Source organism: Coregonus clupeaformis, unplaced genomic scaffold (assembly GCF_020615455.1).
Source record: "Coregonus clupeaformis isolate EN_2021a unplaced genomic scaffold, ASM2061545v1 scaf0240, whole genome shotgun sequence".
Taxonomy (NCBI): Eukaryota; Metazoa; Chordata; class Actinopteri; order Salmoniformes; family Salmonidae; genus Coregonus; species Coregonus clupeaformis.
This window is the reverse complement of record NW_025533695.1, coordinates 240,001-259,268: the sequence shown is the minus strand read 5'-3', so window position 1 is coordinate 259,268 and position 19,268 is coordinate 240,001. Positions and strand designations below refer to the sequence as shown.

The 19,268-nt window shown below is 45.9% G+C and overlaps 1 protein-coding gene across 1 annotated transcript in view; it reads left to right on the top strand.

Moving 5' to 3' along the window:
• Nucleotides 1–266: 266 nt before the first annotated feature.
• Nucleotides 267–19,268, top strand: part of atf7ip2 (activating transcription factor 7 interacting protein 2) — a 46,398-nt gene continuing 27,396 nt past the window's right edge. Inside the window, exons 1-3 of the mRNA XM_045214349.1 lie at nt 267–421; nt 11,959–12,037; nt 17,627–17,758. Of these exons, the coding sequence (XP_045070284.1) occupies nt 11,960–12,037; nt 17,627–17,758 (210 nt within the window). The 5' untranslated portion in view covers nt 267–421; nt 11,959. The remainder of the gene's footprint in view (nt 422–11,958; nt 12,038–17,626; nt 17,759–19,268) is intronic.

Genomic DNA, 19,268 nt, shown 5'->3' with positions numbered 1-19,268 from the left:
GACCACCCATACACAAACATGTATGCACGCATGACTGTAAGTCGCTTTGGATAAAAGCGTCTGCTAAATGGCATATTATAAATTATATAATTATTATAATTATAAATTATATCAAAACCATTAAATTGTACAACCTGTCCTGTTTTCTTTGTTACAAAGTTCTGTATGTCAATCCCAAAAATTCGACTATAAATACAGGTAAGAAAAAACCCACCAAGTCACGCCAGATGTTTGACGAGTTCCCGCGATATTCTTTGAGTTTTACTGATGGGGTTAGTTTCCGGTAGCCCCGCACCACTTCGCTCTGTTTACCTCCATTTTGGTAGCTGCTAACGTAGCTAGCTAGTTGAGAAGAAAACCCGCAGAGGAAAAAACATTGAAAACTAAAAGCATCTGCTTCATTTTTAGAAGATCCAGACAGGTTCGTGTCATGTTTTCTAATCTTTGGAAGTATTTTCTTAATTCATTGGAAATGTTGAACGATTGTCTGACGTGAATGTGAGATGGGATGTGCCGTAGCTACTTAGCTAGCTTTGTAACTAGCAAGCTAACGTTCGTTTTTCTGCCTCTTGGTTGCCAAGGTAATGCTAGCGATCTAGACGAGGGAGGATTGTGTGCAAATGTGCATATTCAGAATCTTAGCCAGAATTGTGTTGGGTGTAACGGGTGGTTCAAACTAGTGACTTCACTCGCTCTGATACCTTGAAGCAGTTGTTTCCCCTTGTTCGGCAAGAGCCATGGCGTTTGTGGAGCGATAGGTAACGATACTTCGAGTGTGACTGGTTCGACCTCAAGTTGGGGGCGCATATGGAAAGTAGCAGCTACCTAACTTGCAAGCTAGGTAACAAACTTGGTCGTTATTAGTCCCACGGGCCACCCATTCAACAATGTGTTGTTCCGTGACCCTAGAAACGAAACTGCAAAAATGTCAACAACATTGTGTAGATAACGTTATGAACATGAACACTTTCAAAACTTGTAAACACTCTCCGCCACATGCCCTGCTAGAGCTGCCCCATTGCTCGCCGCCATTGGACTCTGGAGCAGTGGAAACGCGTCCTCTGGAGGGATGAATCACGCTTCACCCATCTGGCATTCCGACGGAGGAATCTGGGTTTGGCGGATGCCAGGAGAACGCTACCTGCCCCAATGCATAGTGCCAACTTTATAGTTTGATTTACATTTACGTCATTTAGCAGACGCTCTTATCCAGAGCGACTTACAAATTGGTGCATTCACCCTATAGCCAGTTGGTTAACCACTTTACAATTTATTTATTTAATTTTTTGGGGAGGAGGAATAATGGTCTGGGGCTGTTTTTCATGGTTCAGGCTCCATAGTTCCAGTGAATGGAAATCTTAATGCTACAGAAGACAATGACGTTCTAGACGATTTTGTGCTTCCAACTTTGTGGCAACAGTTTGGGGAAGGCCCTTTTCTGTTTTAGCATGCCAATCAATCAAATGTATTTATAAAGCCCTTTTTACATCAGCAGATGTCACAAAGTGCTATACAGAAACCCAGCATAAAACCCCAAACAATTCCCCCCCGTGCACAAAGCGAGGTCCATACAGAAATGGTTTGTCGAGATCGGTGTGGAAGAACTTGACTGGCCTGCACAGAGCCCTGACCTCAACCCCATCGAAAACCTTTGGGATGAATTTGAACACCGACTGTAAGCCAGGCCTAATCGCCCAACATCAGTGCCCGACCTCACTAATGCTCTTGTGGCTGAATGGAAGCAAGTCCCCGCAGCAATGTTCCAACACCTAGTGGAAAAGCCTTCCCAGAAGAGTGGAGGCTGTTATAGCAGCAAAGCGGGGACCAACTCCATATTAATGCCCATGATTTTGGAATGAGATGTTTGACGAGCTGGTGTCTACATACTTTTGGCGATGTAGTGTACTTTGGTGATATCGTTATCAACCTACTGCATACCCACCCCTTACAAATATACAGTTTCGTGTGCTATTAGCATGCTGACACTCATTATGACAGACTGGTAGAATAGCTAGCCAACGCTAGCCTTCACTCATTATGACAGACTGGTAGAATAGCTAGCCATCGCTAGCCTTCACTCATTATGACAGACTGGTAGAATAGCTAGCCAACGCTAGCATTCACTCATTATGACAGACTGGTAGAATAGCTAGCCAACGCTAGCATTCACTCATTATGACAGACTTGTAGAATTAGCTAGCCAACGCTAGCCTTCACTCATTATAACAGACTGGTAGAATAGCTAGCCAACGCTAGCATTCACTCATTATGACAGACTGGTAGAATAGCTAGCCAACGCTAGCCTTCACTCATTATGACAGACTGGTAGAATAGCTAGCCAACGCTAGCCTTCACTCATTATGACAGATTGGTAGAATAGCTAGCCAACGCTAGCCTTCACTCATTATAACAGACTGGTAGAATAGCTAGCCATCGCTAGCATTCACTCATTATGACAGACTTGTAGAATTAGCTAGCCATCGCTAGCATTCACTTATTATGACACACTGGTAGAATAGCTAGCCATCGCTAGCATTCACTCATTATGACAGACTGGAAGAATAGCTAGCCATCGCTAGCCTTCACTCATTATGACACACTGGTAGAATAGCTAGCCATCGCTAGCATTCACTCATTATGACAGACTGGTAGAATAGCTAGCCAACGCTAGCCTTCACTCATTATGACAGACTGGTAGAATAGCTAGTCATCGCTAGCATTCACTCATTATGACAGACTGGTAGAATAGCTAGCCAACGCTAGCATTCACTCATTATGACAGACTGGTAGAATAGCTAGCCAACGCTAGCCTTCACTCATTATGACAGACTGGTAGAATAGCTAGCCAACGCTAGCCTTCACTCATTATGACAGATTGGTAGAATAGCTAGCCAACGCTAGCCTTCACTCATTATAACAGACTGGTAGAATAGCTAGCCATCGCTAGCATTCACTCATTATGACAGACTTGTAGAATTAGCTAGCCATCGCTAGCATTCACTTATTATGACACACTGGTAGAATAGCTAGCCATCGCTAGCATTCACTCATTATGACAGACTGGAAGAATAGCTAGCCATCGCTAGCCTTCACTCATTATGACACACTGGTAGAATAGCTAGCCATCGCTAGCATTCACTCATTATGACAGACTGGTAGAATAGCTAGCCAACGCTAGCCTTCACTCATTATGACAGACTGGTAGAATAGCTAGTCATCGCTAGCATTCACTCATTATGACAGACTGGTAGAATAGCTAGCCAACGCTAGCATTCACTCATTATGACAGACTGGTAGAATTAGCTAGCCAACGCTAGCCTTCACTCATTATAACAGACTGGTAGAATAGCTAGCCATCGCTAGCATTCACTCATTATGACAGACTGGTAGAATAGCTAGCCAACGCTAGCATTCACTTATTATGACACACTGGTAGAATAGCTAGCCAACGCTAGCATTCACTCATTATGACAGACTGGTAGAATTAGCTAGCCATCGCTAGCATTCACTTATTATGACACACTGGTAGAATAGCTAGCCATCGCTAGCATTCACTCATTATGACAGACTGGTAGAATAGCTAGCCATCGCTAGCCTTCACTCATTATGACAGACTGGTAGAATAGCTAGCCGACGCTAGCCTTCACTCATTATGACAGACTGGTAGAATTAGCTAGCCATCACTAGCATTCACTTATTATGACACATTGGTAGAATTAGCTAGCCAACGCTAGCCTTCACTCATTATAACAGACTGGTAGAATAGCTAGCCATCGCTAGCATTCACTCATTATGACAGACTGGTAGAATAGCTAGCCATCGCTAGCATTCACTGGTTGTGAAGTAACGTTTGAGTGTAATGGTTGACTGGTGACTATTGTCGTAGAATTACAACATTACGTTAATCACATGTACTTTTATATTAGAATGTATACTAGGGTTTTTAGAACTCTCATGTGTCTGTGTGGAACTGAGATGACCCTCTGAGATTGACCTCTGACAGTCGATTTTAATAATAATAAATCATATGCCATTTAGCAGACGCTTTTATCCAAAGCGACTTACAGTCATGCGCGCATATATTTTTTTTTTGTGTGTGTATGGGGTGGTCCCGGGGATCGAACCCACTACCTTTTGGCGTTACAAGCGCCGTGCTCTACCAGCTGAGCTATAGAGGACCATTTTTACTATGGCTTGGTGATAAGACAACATTCCATGATTAGTGTCTGTGTGGTTGTCTGTCGGTGCCAGGGAGACCCAATCTCCAGTTAATTTATCCCATATGGCAGATGAATACTGGACTCCATTATTCTGAGTAAAAAGCTTAGTATCCTATGTTGCATTAGTATTTTAGTATAAACAAGCAGTAAATGAACTAGAGACAGATATTTGGCTCCATGTAAATCTTGATGTCTGTTGCATGAGAGCACAATGTACCTTTTTTGTGTAATTTCACGTATCTGTTCTTCGTCACAAGGACTCAAGACTATAAAGAGTTTGTAACCCAATCCTGTTTATTTGGGTTTTAGCTCTACACCATTGGGTGACCGTTAACACTCCATTATTGCAGCAATTGATCAAGTTAAATTGTTTTGAGGAAATCTAAAATGTCTCTCCTTTTGATTAGAATAATTACCACCACACTATGACATGAGTGTATATCATTCACAACGTTTGGATGGGAGCTATAATCCAGTAGTAGAAAAGAAAGTAAAGCATGTGTGATGGTTTCAGCTTGAATTCAGACTTGGCTCAGCTGCTTTTCAATGGGGGAAAGATTACTTCTGTAACCCCACTTCTGTGATTTTAGTTGAAAACGTCCCTTCACCTTATGGAGCTATGGACAAACGGAACAATTGACCCTTCGCTAAGCCCTGCCCCCAGATTTTTGGGCAACCAATCGCAACGCTTCAACGGATAGCAACTGTTGTCGAGTCCGATACCTTGGACAAGCTCACGTTTGAAACACATGAAGGGCAGTGGGGGGGGGAAACGGAGTAAAAAAATAAATAAAATAAAAATGATGGCTAAATAATTGTGCACCAGGGGTACTTGCTACTGTGATTCCTGAAATGCACAGCCTCTTGGATTATTATTTTTTCTTCCCGAATCCAAAATTATATTTTTGTTACATTGTTTGCTAGCTCAGCTGGTTAGCTAGCTCTGTCTCATTAACCACCAAAACGTTGCTAACCCCTAGCTAACTAGCCACTTAATATAACTTTGTTTTCTCTAAATGCATGTTGGCTCGTAGCTACACTTTTGAAACGATGGTAATATGTGAACGCTTCAGAGGCGTGGTTCACCTGCACCTCGCCAAACTATCGTCAAAGGTCTGACGAGGCACACTGCAGTGTTTCAGACAGCACTATCCCCGCTCTTCAAAGAGAAAGTGAGGTATTCACGCTGCAGTGTTTCAGACAGCACTATCCCCGCTCTTCAAAGAGAAAGTGAGGTATTCACACTGCAGTGTTTCAGAGAGGCACTATCCCCGCTCTTCAAAGAGAAAGTGAGGTATTTACACTGCAATGTTTCAGACAGCACTATCCCCGCTCTTCAAAGATGAAGTGATGTATTCACACTGCAGTGTTTCAGACAGCGCTATCCCTGCTCTTCAAAGATAAAGTGAGGTATTCACGCTGCAGTGTTTCAGACAGCACTATCCCCGCTCTTCCAAAGAGAAAGTGAGGTATTCACGCTGCAGTGTTTCAGACAGCACTATCCCCGCTCTTCCAAAGAGAAAGTGAGGTATTCACGCTGCAGTGTTTCAGACAGCACTATCCCCGCTCTTCAAAGAGAAAGTGAGGTATTCACACTGCAGTGTTTCAGACAGCACTATCCCCGCTCTTCCAAAGAGAAAGTGAGGTATTCACACTGCAGTGTTTCAGACAGCACTATCCCCGCTCTTCAAAGAGAAAGTGAGGTATTCACACTGCAGTGTTTCAGACAGCACTATCCCCGCTCTTCCAAAGAGAAAGTGCTGTATTTTTTTTTCCGGTGCTGCGATAGAGCAGTGTTTGAACTAAGGCTAAGCTAGCTAACTAGCTACACTTTGAAACGACGGCGATATGTGAATGCTTCCATACAGCCGTTACACAGTAGGTAATGTAAAGTATAGCACAGATCATTTTTCAACCAACCTTTACTCGGCGATACTTACTCAATTCTAGAGTGGAAGGCAACACGTCTTCTAAACTTCCATGTTGTCAAGTTGCAGGGGGTTCGTTTGAATTCTGAAAATGCTCCGTAATTGAATTAAATGTTTTTTGCTTCATGAAGGAATCCAACAACGTGTGCTCCGCCATTTTGTCTATTTCAAAGCTTCTCTCGGTTGATGGAGACAGGTGAGTGTCTTGGTGGAATGCAACACTTTGGGGTGGACACCCACCTGTCTCCATCCATGAGAGAAGCTTTGAAATAGACAAGATGGCGGCGTACACAATTGTTGAATTACTTCATGGATTGTGTTTTAATTTCATTGTGTATTAAAAACATAGTTTGAGATCATTGTGAGGGGATTCCGCCAGCGGTTAGAAGGAAGGGGGAATTGGGCTTCCCGGAAAAAATGTTGTCAGAGATTGCAACAGTAACCAAAGGGGGGTGGGGCTTGGCGAAGGGGCAATTGTAACTAAGTTGTAACATGGCATCCTCAATGTTGGTAGGGGAAATGACCCCAAATGCGCTATGATTTTGCAATTTTAAATTTTTTGATTAAAAAATATTACAAGTCTTGAACCACACAGTGTTAATATTCATAAAATGATCTACTTAATGATGTTGAGACTTTGCAGTTTTGTTTCCGATGTCACGGGAATGCCTTTTCTGAAGCCTTTTTTGGTGGGTGACCTTGGACTATAGGTCACACCCCCATCTCCAGCGCCCGCATCACTCTCCGCCACATGGCCTCAAACGGCACCATTTCATTTCTCTCCATCACTCTCAGCCACACGGCCTCAAACTGCACCATTTCATTTCTCTCCATCGTCCACAGGCACTTTCAACATTTTACATAATAAAAACATTTGACCGTCCCATTGTGTTTAACGGTGGAGGATTTGGTTGATTTCCAGTTTTTAAAGTGTATACGTTTTTTTTTTTCAAGATGATTGATTGAGAAAAGTATTGTCCAACCCGTCAGGTATCTCACTGCTCTTTCATACGCCTTGTCTTGAAATATGCAGACAGACAGACAGACGGATTAAAAGTACATTCACGTTGGACATTACTTCTGACAGCCAACTTTCTAGCTCCGCCCGTAACCTCTGGACTTTATAGCGTTCCCAGAAGGCGTGGATTATTGAGTCATTGTTAGTTTTCCCACTTAAGACATGACTCTGCCCGTTGTGCTGTAGAATTTGAGAATTTAGTGTCTTGTGTAGTAATACATTCCGTACATTGGTTTATACTGGATTAAGCGTCCATTTTGGTTAACTGTAATTATCGTTAGTTAAGTTTCAACATTCCCTCCATCTTGTGCCAATATCAGTTATTTTGTCTTGGTTCCAATAGTTTATATTTTATTCTAAGAGATTGTCCGTTGAATGGGCTCTCTGCAAGATGTTATATCTTACCGATCATATGAATATCCTTTTCTGACTCTAGGGTTCCCTCATGATTGCTTTGATGTCCAAAATATTTTTTGAAATCGAAATGTGTTGATATTAAACTTTTGTAAAAAGTTGAGTGTATTTGAAAATATCGGTCAGTCCAAAATTCCTTTTTTAATTCTGCCGTGGAAATCCATTTATTTCCTGTTACCAAGTCACTTACGGTTTCTGTGCCTTTTTAATTTTCCGTGTAGCACTTTTTAGTTATTTCCAACTCATTTTCTCATGGCTCTCTCTGCTGCAATCAATCACATTTAAGGCCAGATCGTTGTTGAAGATGTTCATAGATGACCAGCAGGGTCAAATAATAATCACTGTGGTTACAGAGGGTGCAACAGGTCAGTACCTCAGGAGTAAATGTCAGTTGGCTTTTCATAGCCGAGCAGACATGGTGAGCAATATGTTTGGAACCTCGAATCGCAATAAAATCACAGTATCGAATCGCAATACATATACAATGGTGAAAATCACAATACAAATACAATGGGGAAAATCACAATACATATAGAATGGGGAAAATCACAATACATATGTATTGCGATTCTCACGATTCTATATCATATTGGCACCTAAGTATGGTGCCAATATGGCACAGTGGTCTAAGGCACTGCATAGAGATCCTGGTTCGAATCCAGGCTCTGTCGTAGCCGGCCGCGACCGGGAGACCCATGGGGCGGCGCACAATTGGCCCAGCGTCATCCAGGGTAGGGGAGGGAATGGCCGGCAGGGATGTAGCTCAGTTGGTAGAGCATGGCGTTTGCAACGCCAGGGTTGTGGGTTCGATTCCCACAGGGGGGCCAGTATGAAAAAAAAACAAGGTAAAAATAAATGTATGCACTCACTAACTGTAAGTGGCTCTGGATAAGAGCGTCTGCTAAATGACTAAAATGTAAATAATAATATCATATCGTCAGGTCTCTTTCTCTCCATGCGGGGTCGTTGCGGGGTCGTTGCGGGGTCGTTGGGGTCAGGGTTCACTATCTTAAAATAATGTTCTCTGTCGCTCGCTCAAACGCTATAGGACTAGGCAGTGGTTATTTTAGCATGTCAATCTTGGTGGGGCAAACTCATTGGGGAATGCATAACAGCAAAGCCACTACACAACACTAAACAATACATTAATTGCACTATAACGGTGACAAACGGTGCCCACAAACTGTTAGGGCCTCCATAAAGCTGTCCCAACAGCAGAGTCCCAACAGCAGAGTCCCAACAGCAGAGTCCCAACAGCAGAGTCCCAACAGCAGAGTCCCAACAGCAGAGTCCCAACCAATCCCACACAACCCAACACAGAGTCCCAACGCAAGTCCCAACGCAAGTCCCAACACAGAGTCCCAACAGCAAGCCCAACACCCAACGCAAGTCCCAACAAGTCCCAACAGCAGAGTCCCAACACCTTACCACCGCTCCACCTGGCTATCAGAGGAGCCTTGTCTGGCAGCGAAACACTTCATTCAGCCTCATTTACTGCCTTTAAAAAAAAACATGGATGACTTGCTTAAACAAATGTGGTTTCTACTGACAATTGAGATGTACAAACTATGGCATTAGGGGACGACGAGCGGATAAGAGGCAATCCGTAATTTAGATGAAGACATTAATGAGCGAGCTAGGACGGACCTAGTCAATATAACTATTTGTTCAGCACTTTTGAAATGTACAGCGACAGAATTCAGAACATGGGCCGTTCTTACAGTGTTCTCCCTGTACACCAAGTCAGAACCGTGGGATAAATAAAGGGGTCATATAAGCAGACAATGAAAGCTCTTACAATATTCGATGACTACAATTCTCTAAAACAGGCTATAGGCTACACGTGCACCACCAAGTCAGAACAGTAGGCTAAGTTATGAGGGGGAAAGGGACCAAATGATTAGGGTGAGGCACATGGGCTACTAACAGCTTACTACACAACATACACTTAGTATTACTTTCTTAGCTACAGTATACATATCTCCCTGGCATATTACATCATTGATGCAGAGGATACAATACACTTTTGGACTCAACTTGTTGTGCTGTGCTCACTTGAACAGGAAGGTGGAGCTGCGGTCCTTTGTGGGCAAATTTTGTCATCAAATTTTGTCATCAAAGTCTTTTGCATTCTCTGGATTTATGGTGCTTTCAAGACAACTAAGAACTCTGGGGGGGAAAAACAAGGTCGAATCATGACGACTTCAGTGATCTTCAGGTCGGAGCTCTAGAAAGAGGCCCGAGTTCCTGACTTGCAATTCCGAGTTGGACGACTGTTAAAAATATATATTCCCAGTCAGAGCCTCGTTTTTATTTCAAGTTCCCAAGTTGTCTTGAACTCACTGAAGTCTGAGATTTCCTAGTTCCCAGTTCCCAGTTGTCTTGAACTCACTGAAGTCGTGAGATTTCCTAGTTCCCAGTTCCCAGTTGTCTTGAACTCACTGAAGTCTGAGATTTCCCAGTTCCGAGTTCCCAGTTGTTTTGAGCGCGGCAGAAGTCATGCTGGATTGACAACACGGCCAATGTGGAATGTTTATCCTTTTAAGCTTGGAAAAGAGACCCTTAAACCCAGACTTGGACCACACATCCACTCCACTGAATAGCAGGCTAGTGATTGCTTTGCAATGCTTGCAGTTAGCCACTGATTCCTTCCAAACCACTCCATTGTTGAATTTGCGAATTTCCAACTTGTTGTGTAACGTTTATGTCCGATGAGCACCGATATGTTTTCTCTATAATTTCTCTTCATTATTTCTCTTCATATGACAAGGATTGAAAAATGATTTACCAGTAGATTGTCGACTTGATTCATGATGGTGACCGCTAGCTTTGGTGGCCTGGGCTAGTCTAGCAGCTAGGGCCATTTCCTTCAGTGTGTACATACAGGCCTATTGATGTACACTGAACTAAAATATAAATGCAACATGTAAAGTGTTGGTCCCATGTTTCTTGAGCTGAAATAAAAGATCCCAGATCTCTCAAATGTTGTGCTGCAATTGTTTCGGGGTTCCTGATAGTGAGCATTTCAACCTTTGCCAAGATAATCCGTCCACTTGACAAGCGTGGCATATCAAGAAGCTGATTTAAACAGCATGATCATTACACAGGTGCACCTTGTGCTGGGGACAATTTTTAAAGGCCACTCTAAAAATGTGCAATGTTTTGTCACGCAACACAATGCCACAGATGTCTCAGGGTTTTTGAGGGCGTGTGCAATTGGCATGCTGACTGCAGGAATGTCCAGCAGAGCTGTTGCCAGAGAATTTAATGTTCATTTCTCTACTGTAAGCCGCCTCCACCGTCGTTTTAGAGAATTTGGCAGTACGTCCAACCGACCTCAAAACCGCAGACCAGGCCCACCCACGGCTCCGCCCCCTGCCCAGTCATGTGAAATCCAGATATTAGGGCCAAATGATTTTAGTTCAATTGACTGATATCCTTGGAAATTGTCGCATGTTGCGTTTTTTTAAAATATTTTTGTTCAGTATAGTTACATATTTCAATATGGACAGTCCAGGGTTATTTTACCCCCCTGATCTTGATGATAAATCCAGATATTAGGGCCTAATGATTTTAGTTCAATTGACTGATATCCTTGGAAATTGTCGCATGTTGCGTTTTTTTGTAATTTTTTTGGTTCAGTATAGTTACATATTTCAATATGGACAGTCCAGGGTTATTTTACCCCCCTGATCTTGATGATGAATGACCATACCAGACGCTTTTCGAATAACATAAATAGTCAGATTAAAATAATAACAGTTCACTAACATTATTCATACAAAGTGTGGGGGGGGAAATTGCCGCAGTAGATTGGCCGTGGTAAACAGTGAAATACTTTCTTTCTGTTGTACAGAGTGCTTGTCAAATATATATATCTTTCTGTTGTACAGAGTGCTTGTCAAATATATATATCTTTCTGTTGTACAGAGTGCTTGTCAAATATATATATATATCTTTCTGTTGTACAGAGTGCTTGTCAAATATATATATCTTTCTGTTGTACAGAGTGCTTGTCAAATAGATATATCTTTCTGTTGTACAGAGTGCTTGTGAAATAGATATATCTTTCTGTTGTACAGAGTGCTTGTCAAATAGATATATCTTTCTGTTGTACAGAGTGCTTGTCAAATAGATATATCTTTCTGTTGTACAGAGTGCTTGTCAAATAGATATCACCTTTTAGTCTGTTCAAAAAACGACTACGTTGTTCCGTCGACAAAAACCAACCAAAGGGTGGTGTACGGTAGCGAAGGAACATCTAATAGAAGTGGTCTTAGGCAAACCACCTAGGATTAGTTTACCCCACGTGAACCACGCAGAACTATCACTAACTGTTTGGGTCCGTGTAGTTGAACTGTTCTGTTCTGTCTGCCAGGATGAGGAAGAGGACGAGAGAGCTTGAAGACGGGTCACCTGACTCTGACCAGCCAACCAAGATGTTCTCCAAGTATGAGGTAAGCAGCCTGGTCATATTCTGTTGGCGTGACTCTTTAATTTTGGCTTTCTGTTGTGGAATGTTTTGGTACGTTGTGCCCTGCTGAACACAACCCTGGTACATCTGGGATGGCTGCTGAACACAACCCTGGTACATCTAGGATGGCTGCTGAACACAACCCTGGTACATCTAAGATGGCTGCTGAACACAACCCTGGTACATCTAGAGCCCTGAAATGAGATGGTGACTCTGTAGAGCCCTGAAATGAGACGGTGACTCTGTAGAGCCCTGACATGAGACGGTGACTCTGTAGAGCCCTGAAATGAGACGGTGACTCTGTAGAGCCCTGAAATGAGATGGTGACTCTGTAGAGCCCTGAAATGAGACGGTGACTCTGTAGAGCCCTGAAATGAGACGGTGACTCTGTAGAGCCCTGAAATGAGACGGAGACTCTGTAGAGCCCTGACATGAGATGGTGACTCTGTAGAGCCCTGAAATGAGACGGTGACTCTGTAGAGCCCTGACATGAGACGGAGACTCTGTAGAGCCCTGAAATGAGACGGTGACTCTGTAGAGCCCTGAAATGAGACGGAGACTCTGTAGAGCCCTGACATGAGACGGTGACTCTGTAGAGCCCTGACATGAGACGGTGACTCTGTAGAGCCCTGAAATGAGATGGAGACTCTGTAGAGCCCTGAAATGAGACGGTGACTCTGTAGAGCCCTGACATGAGACGGTGACTCTGTAGAGCCCTGAAATGAGACGGTGACTCTGTAGAGCCCTGAAATGAGACGGAGACTCTGTAGAGCCCTGAAATGAGACGGTGACTCTGTAGAGCCCTGAAATGAGACGGTGACTCTGTAGAGCCCTGACATGAGACGGTGACTCTGTAGAGCCCTGAAATTCACTCACAAAGACGACGAAGGAGCATCACGCTCTCCCTCTCCTCCATGTAAAGAAATTAGACTGCAACCAACCACAGCGCACACAGGCACCGGGAGGCGGGACAGACAGCAGACTGTCAAACCAGCAGTGTTTCCCTGTCATCAATGGCTTTGTGACTGACAGGCGCCTGTCCTATCAATAGCATATCGTTCATTCTATCTGGAGAGTCCCACATCCATGGTCGTCTGTAATTGTGTGTTTAGCCGACAGCCAGCGCTAGTGGAAAACTGTGTTAACGACCTGGTGACTAGCGCACCATGGTGAAATAGAACTCAACAGCTGTGTTAACGACCTGGTGACTAGCGCACCATGGTGAAATAGAACTCAACAGCTTTTACATCACGTTGCAAAGAGTTTAAAGTAAACCGTTCCCGTTGCAAAACATTTTGCTAGGGTGTGTTGGTGAAACCATACAGGAGAGGAAGTACAGAACCAACGACGCTAGACGGAGAGGAATATGTTTAAGCAAAAGGCAGTTTATTAAACAACAGAGATAGCTGGTACTGCTCAAGCTACATGCATGGACCCATTCAGTTGCCTCTTATCGAGACAGTTGAAAAGGGATCAAAAAAAGAGTTTTCAGCATTACTTTATACAATGCAACACAAAGGAAGGGGTCCTTCTTCTAGTCCCTTGATTGGTTCCCGAAGCGTAGGAGGCGGGTCTGCTCTGTCCAGAGTAGAAGCCCCATTTTGTGCACGGCAGAGTCCTCTGCCCTAGGCACCGACCAGTAGAAAGATGTGCAGTTTGTGTGTGTGCGTAACTCGTGAGGCATGAGGATGAGTGTGCGTATGCATGGAGATGTGTGTGTGAATGTGTGTATGTTCTCAAAGGAAAGTCTCGTGGGGAGCAACCAGATTGTGGCCTGTGGCGTGGGAGTTGTCCTTGAGAAGATATTGGCTCTGTCCATTGTTCTTGCATAGGAACAGCATTGACTGAAAACAAGCTCCTAACATTAAAATGGGTCATGCACAAGATTTTAGTCAGACCAAGCTATAACATTTTAATATTTACTACGACAGGTGTACCACTAATGAATACACCCCAGGTGTGTCCAGGTGCAGGGTCAGGTGTGTTCAGGTGTGTGTGTTGTGTTCAGGTCCAGGGTCAGGTGTGTGTGTGTATTAACCAGGTGTGTGTTCTCCCCAGGTCCAGGGTCTGGTGTGTGTGTGTGTATTAACCAGGTGTGTGTGTATTAACCAGGTGTGTGTGTGTATTAACCAGGTGTGTGTGTATTAACCAGGTGTGTGTTCTCCCCAGGTCCAGGGTCTGGTGTGTGTGTGTATTAACCAGGTGTGTGTGTGTATTAACCAGGTGTGTGTTCTCCCCAGGTCCAGGGTCTGGTGTGTGTGTGTATTAACCAGGTGTGTGTTCTCCCCCAGGTCCAGGGTCAGGTGTGTGTGTATTAACCAGGTGTGTGTGTATTAACCAGGTGTGTGTTCTCCCCAGGTCCAGGGTCTGGTGTGTGTGTGTGTATTAACCAGGTGTGTGTGTATTAACCAGGTGTGTGTGTATTAACCAGGTGTGTGTTCTCCCCAGGTCCAGGGTCAGGTGTGTGTGTGTATTAACCAGGTGTGTGTGTATTAACCAGGTGTGTGTGTATTAACCATGTGTGTGTTCTCCCCAGGTCCAGGTTCAGGTGTGTGTGTGTATTAACCAGGTGTGTGTTCTCCCCAGGATCAGGTGTGTGTATTAACCAGGTGTGTGTTCTCCCCAGGTCCAGGGTCTGGTGTGTGTGTGTATTAACCAGGTGTGTGTTCTCCCCAGGTCCAGGGTCAGGTGTGTGTGTGTGTATTAACCAGGTGTGTGTTCTCCCCAGGTCCAGGGTCTGGTGTGTGTGTATTAACCAGGTGTGTGTTCTCCCCAGGTCCAGGGTCAGGTGTGTATTAACCAGGTGTGTGTGTGTATTAACCAGATGTGTGTTCTCCCCCAGGTCCAGGGTCTGGTGTGTGTATTAACCAGGTGTGTGTTCTCCCCCAGGTCCAGGGTCTGGTGTGTGTATTAACCAGGTGTGTGTTCTCCCCAGGTCCAGGGTCAGGTGTGTGTGTGTATTAACCAGGTGTGTGTTCTCCCCAGGTCCAGGGTCAGGTGTGTGTGTGTATTAACCAGGTGTGTGTTCTCCCCCAGGTCCAGGGTCTGGTGTGTGTATTAACCAGGTGTGTGTTCTCCCCAGGTCCAGGGTCAGGTGTGTGTATTAACCAGGTGTGTGTTCTCCCCAGGTCCAGGGTCTGGTGTGTGTGTATTAACCAGGTGTGTGTATTAACCAGGTGTGTGTGTATTAACCAGGTGTGTGTTCTCCCCAGGTCCAGGGTCAGGTGTGTGTATTAACCAGGTGTGTGTTCTCCCCAGGTCCAGGGTCTGGTGTGTGTGTATTAACCAGGTGTGTGTATTAACCAGGTGTGTGTGTGTATTAACCAGGTGTGTGTTCTCCCCAGGTCCAGGGTCAGGTGTGTGTATTAACCAGGTGTGTGTTCTCCCCAGGTCCAGGGTCTGGTGTGTGTGTATTAACCAGGTGTGTGTATTAACCAGGTGTGTGTGTATTAACCAGGTGTGTGTGTTCTCCCCAGGTCCAGGGTCTGGTGTGTGTGTATTAACCAGGTGTGTGTTCTCCCCAGGTCCAGGGTCTGGTGTGTGTGTGTATTAACCAGGTGTGTGTTCTCCCCAGGTCCAGGGTCTGGTGTGTGTGTGTATTAACCAGGTGTGTGTTCTCCCCAGGTCCAGGGTCAGGTGTGTGTGTATTAACCAGGTGTGTGTTCTCCCCAGGTCCAGGGTCTGGTGTGTGTGTGTATTAACCAGGTGTGTGTTCTCCCCAGGTCCAGGGTCAGGTGTGTGTATTAACCAGGTGTGTGTTCTCCCCCAGGTCCAGGGTCTGGTGTGTGTGTGTATTAACCAGGTGTGTGTTCTCCCCAGGTCCAGGGTCTGGTGTGTGTGTATTAACCAGGTGTGTGTATTAACCAGGTGTGTGTGTATTAACCAGGTGTGTGTGTTCTCCCCAGGTTCAGGTGTGTGTGTGTATTAACCAGGTGTGTGTTCTCCCCAGGATCAGGTGTGTGTATTAACCAGGTGTGTGTTCTCCCCAGGTCCAGGGTCTGGTGTGTGTGTGTATTAACCAGGTGTGTGTTCTCCCCAGGTCCAGGGTCAGGTGTGTGTGTGTGTATTAACCAGGTGTGTGTTCTCCCCAGGTCCAGGGTCTGGTGTGTGTGTATTAACCAGGTGTGTGTTCTCCCCAGGTCCAGGGTCAGGTGTGTATTAACCAGGTGTGTGTGTGTATTAACCAGATGTGTGTTCTCCCCCAGGTCCAGGGTCTGGTGTGTGTATTAACCAGGTGTGTGTGTTCTCCCCAGGTCCAGGGTCAGGTGTGTGTGTGTATTAACCAGGTGTGTGTTCTCCCCCAGGTCCAGGGTCTGGTGTGTGTATTAACCAGGTGTGTGTTCTCCCCAGGTCCAGGGTCTGGTGTGTGTGTGTATTAACCAGGTGTGTGTTCTCCCCAGGTCCAGGGTCAGGTGTGTGTATTAACCAGGTGTGTGTTCTCCCCAGGTCCAGGGTCTGGTGTGTGTGTATTAACCAGGTGTGTGTATTAACCAGGTGTGTGTGTATTAACCAGGTGTGTGTGTTCTCCCCAGGTCCAGGGTCTGGTGTGTGTGTATTAACCAGGTGTGTGTTCTCCCCAGGTCCAGGGTCAGGTGTGTGTGTATTAACCAGGTGTGTGTTCTCCCCAGGTCCAGGGTCAGGTGTGTGTGTGTATTAACCAGGTGTGTGTTCTCCCCAGGTCCAGGGTCAGGTGTGTGTGTATTAACCAGGTGTGTGTTCTCCCCAGGTCCAGGGTCTGGTGTGTGTGTGTGTATTAACCAGGTGTGTGTGTGTATTAACCAGGTGTGTGTTCTCCCCAGGTCCAGGGTCAGGTGTGTGTCTGTATTAACCAGGTGTGTGTGTGTATTAACCAGGTGTGTGTTCTCCCCAGGTCCAGGGTCTGGTGTGTGTGTGTATTAACCAGGTGTGTGTTCTCCCCAGGTCCAGGGTCAGGTGTGTGTGTGTGTGTGTGTATTAACCAGGTGTGTGTTCTCCCCCAGGTCCAGGGTCTGGTGTGTGTGTGTATTAACCAGGTGTGTGTGTATTAACCAGGTGTGTGTGTGTGTATTAACCAGGTGTGTGTGTATTAACCAGGTGTGTGTGTATTAACCAGGTGTGTGTGTGTGTATTAACCAGGTGTGTGTGTGTATTAACCAGGTGTGTGTGTGTATTAACCAGGTGTGTGTGTGTGTATTAACCAGGTGTGTGTGTATTAACCAGGTGTGTGTGTGTGTATTAACCAGGTGTGTGTTCTCCCCAGGTCCAGGGTCAGGTGTGTGTCTGTATTAACCAGGTGTGTGTGTGTATTAACCAGGTGTGTGTGTATTAACCAGGTGTGTGTTCTCCCCAGGTCCAGGGTCTGGTGTGTGTGTGTATTAACCAGGTGTGTGTGTGTATTAACCAGGTGTGTGTATTAACCAGGTGTGTGTGTGTATTAACCAGGTGTGTGTATTAACCAGGTGTGTGTATTAACCAGGTGTGTGTGTGTATTAACCAGGTGTGTGTATTAACCAGGTGTGTGTGTATTAACCAGGTGTGTGTGTGTATTAACCAGGTGTGTGTGTGTATTAACCAGGTGTGTGTTCTCCCCCAGGTCCAAGGTCTGCTCCAGCAGGAAGTGCATAGTGCCATGAAACAGTCTGAATCCAAGATGGAGTCTCTACTAGAGAGGGTCCAGCTCCTGGAATGTGAACCCAAATATGACCTCGCCATACGCAAACTGGAGGTAGTTATCTGGGTCCATCTGGAATGTTCCTCCCCCTCGCCTGTAACGTGACTTCAGATCAAGTGTTTACTGTGTGTGTCTGTAGTTTGTGTGTGTCTGTAGTGTGTGTGTGTAGTTTGTGTGTGTGTGTGTGTGTAGTTTGTGTGTGTGTGTGTGTGTGTAGTTTGTGTGTGTGTGTGTGTAGTGTGTGTGTGTCTGTAGTTTGTTTGTGTGTATGTGTGTGTCTGTAGTGTGTGTGTGTGTAGTTTGTGTGTGTGTAGTTTGTGTGTATGTGTGTGTCTGTAGTGTGTGTGTGTGTAGTTTGTGTGTGTGTAGTTTGTGTGTATGTGTGTGTCTGTAGTGTGTGTGTGTGTAGTTTGTGTGTGTGTAGTTTGTGTGTACGTGTGTGTCTGTAGTGTGTGTGTGTGTAGTTTGTGTGTGTGTGTGTGTGTAGTTTGTGTGTGTGTAGTTTGTGTGTGTGTGTATGTAGTGTGTGTGTGTGTGTAGTTTGTGTGTGTGTGTCTGTAGTGTGTGTGTGTGTGTGTAGTGTGTGTTCACTAGCAGCCTCTGTTGTTTGGAAGCCATGACATGTTGACCACACCGCGAGCGTTGCTAAATAAACGTGCACGTTATTCAAATCGTTTCATCCAGACCGCTCGCGTGCGTATCAACGAGCGTCTCCTGGCGCGCGTATCGACGAGCGTCTCCTGGCGCGCGTATCGACGAGCGTCTCCTGGCGCGCGTATCGACGAGCGTCTCCTGGCGCGCGTATCGACGAGCGTCTCCTGGCGCGCGTATCGACGAGCGTCTCCTGGCGCGCGTCTCGACGAGCGTCTCCTGGCGCGCGTCTCGACGAGCGTCTCCTGGCGCGCGTCTCGACGAGCGTCTCCTGGCGCGCGTCTCGACGAGCGTCTCCTGGCGCGCGTCTCGACGAGCGTCTCCTGGCGCGCGTATCGACGAGCGTCTCCTGGCGCGCGTATCGACGAGCGTCTCCTGGCGCGCGTATCGACGAGCGTCTCCTGGCGCGCGTATCGACGAGCGTCTCCTGGCGCGCGTATCGACGAGCGTCTCCTGGCGCGCGTATCGACGAGCGTCTCCTGGCGCGCGTATCGACGAGCGTCTCCTGGCGCGCGTATCGACGAGCGTCTCCTGGCGCGCGTATCGACGAGCGTCTCCTGGCGCGCGTATCGACGAGCGTCTCCTGGCGCGCGTATCGACGAGCGTCTCCTGGCGCGCGTATCGACGAGCGTCTCCTGGCGCGCGTATCGACGAGCGTCTCGCTAATATAGAACTTGGTTCTATTTGTGACGTTTGACGCGCCGCAAGTCCTCTCCTCTCCCATCTCCTCATTGGTTTATAGGAGCATCTACCCACGTGGGTGATTGAAAGATGAACTGAGGTCCGCGCTCCAGTCCAGTTGGTGGCGGTGATGCACCTTAAAGTTGGTTGCCAAGCGCCAAATAAAGTCCAAAGAAGAAGACTGAAAGAGGAGAGATTACCCTTCTTTCTCTCTCTCCCCCCTCTTTCTCTC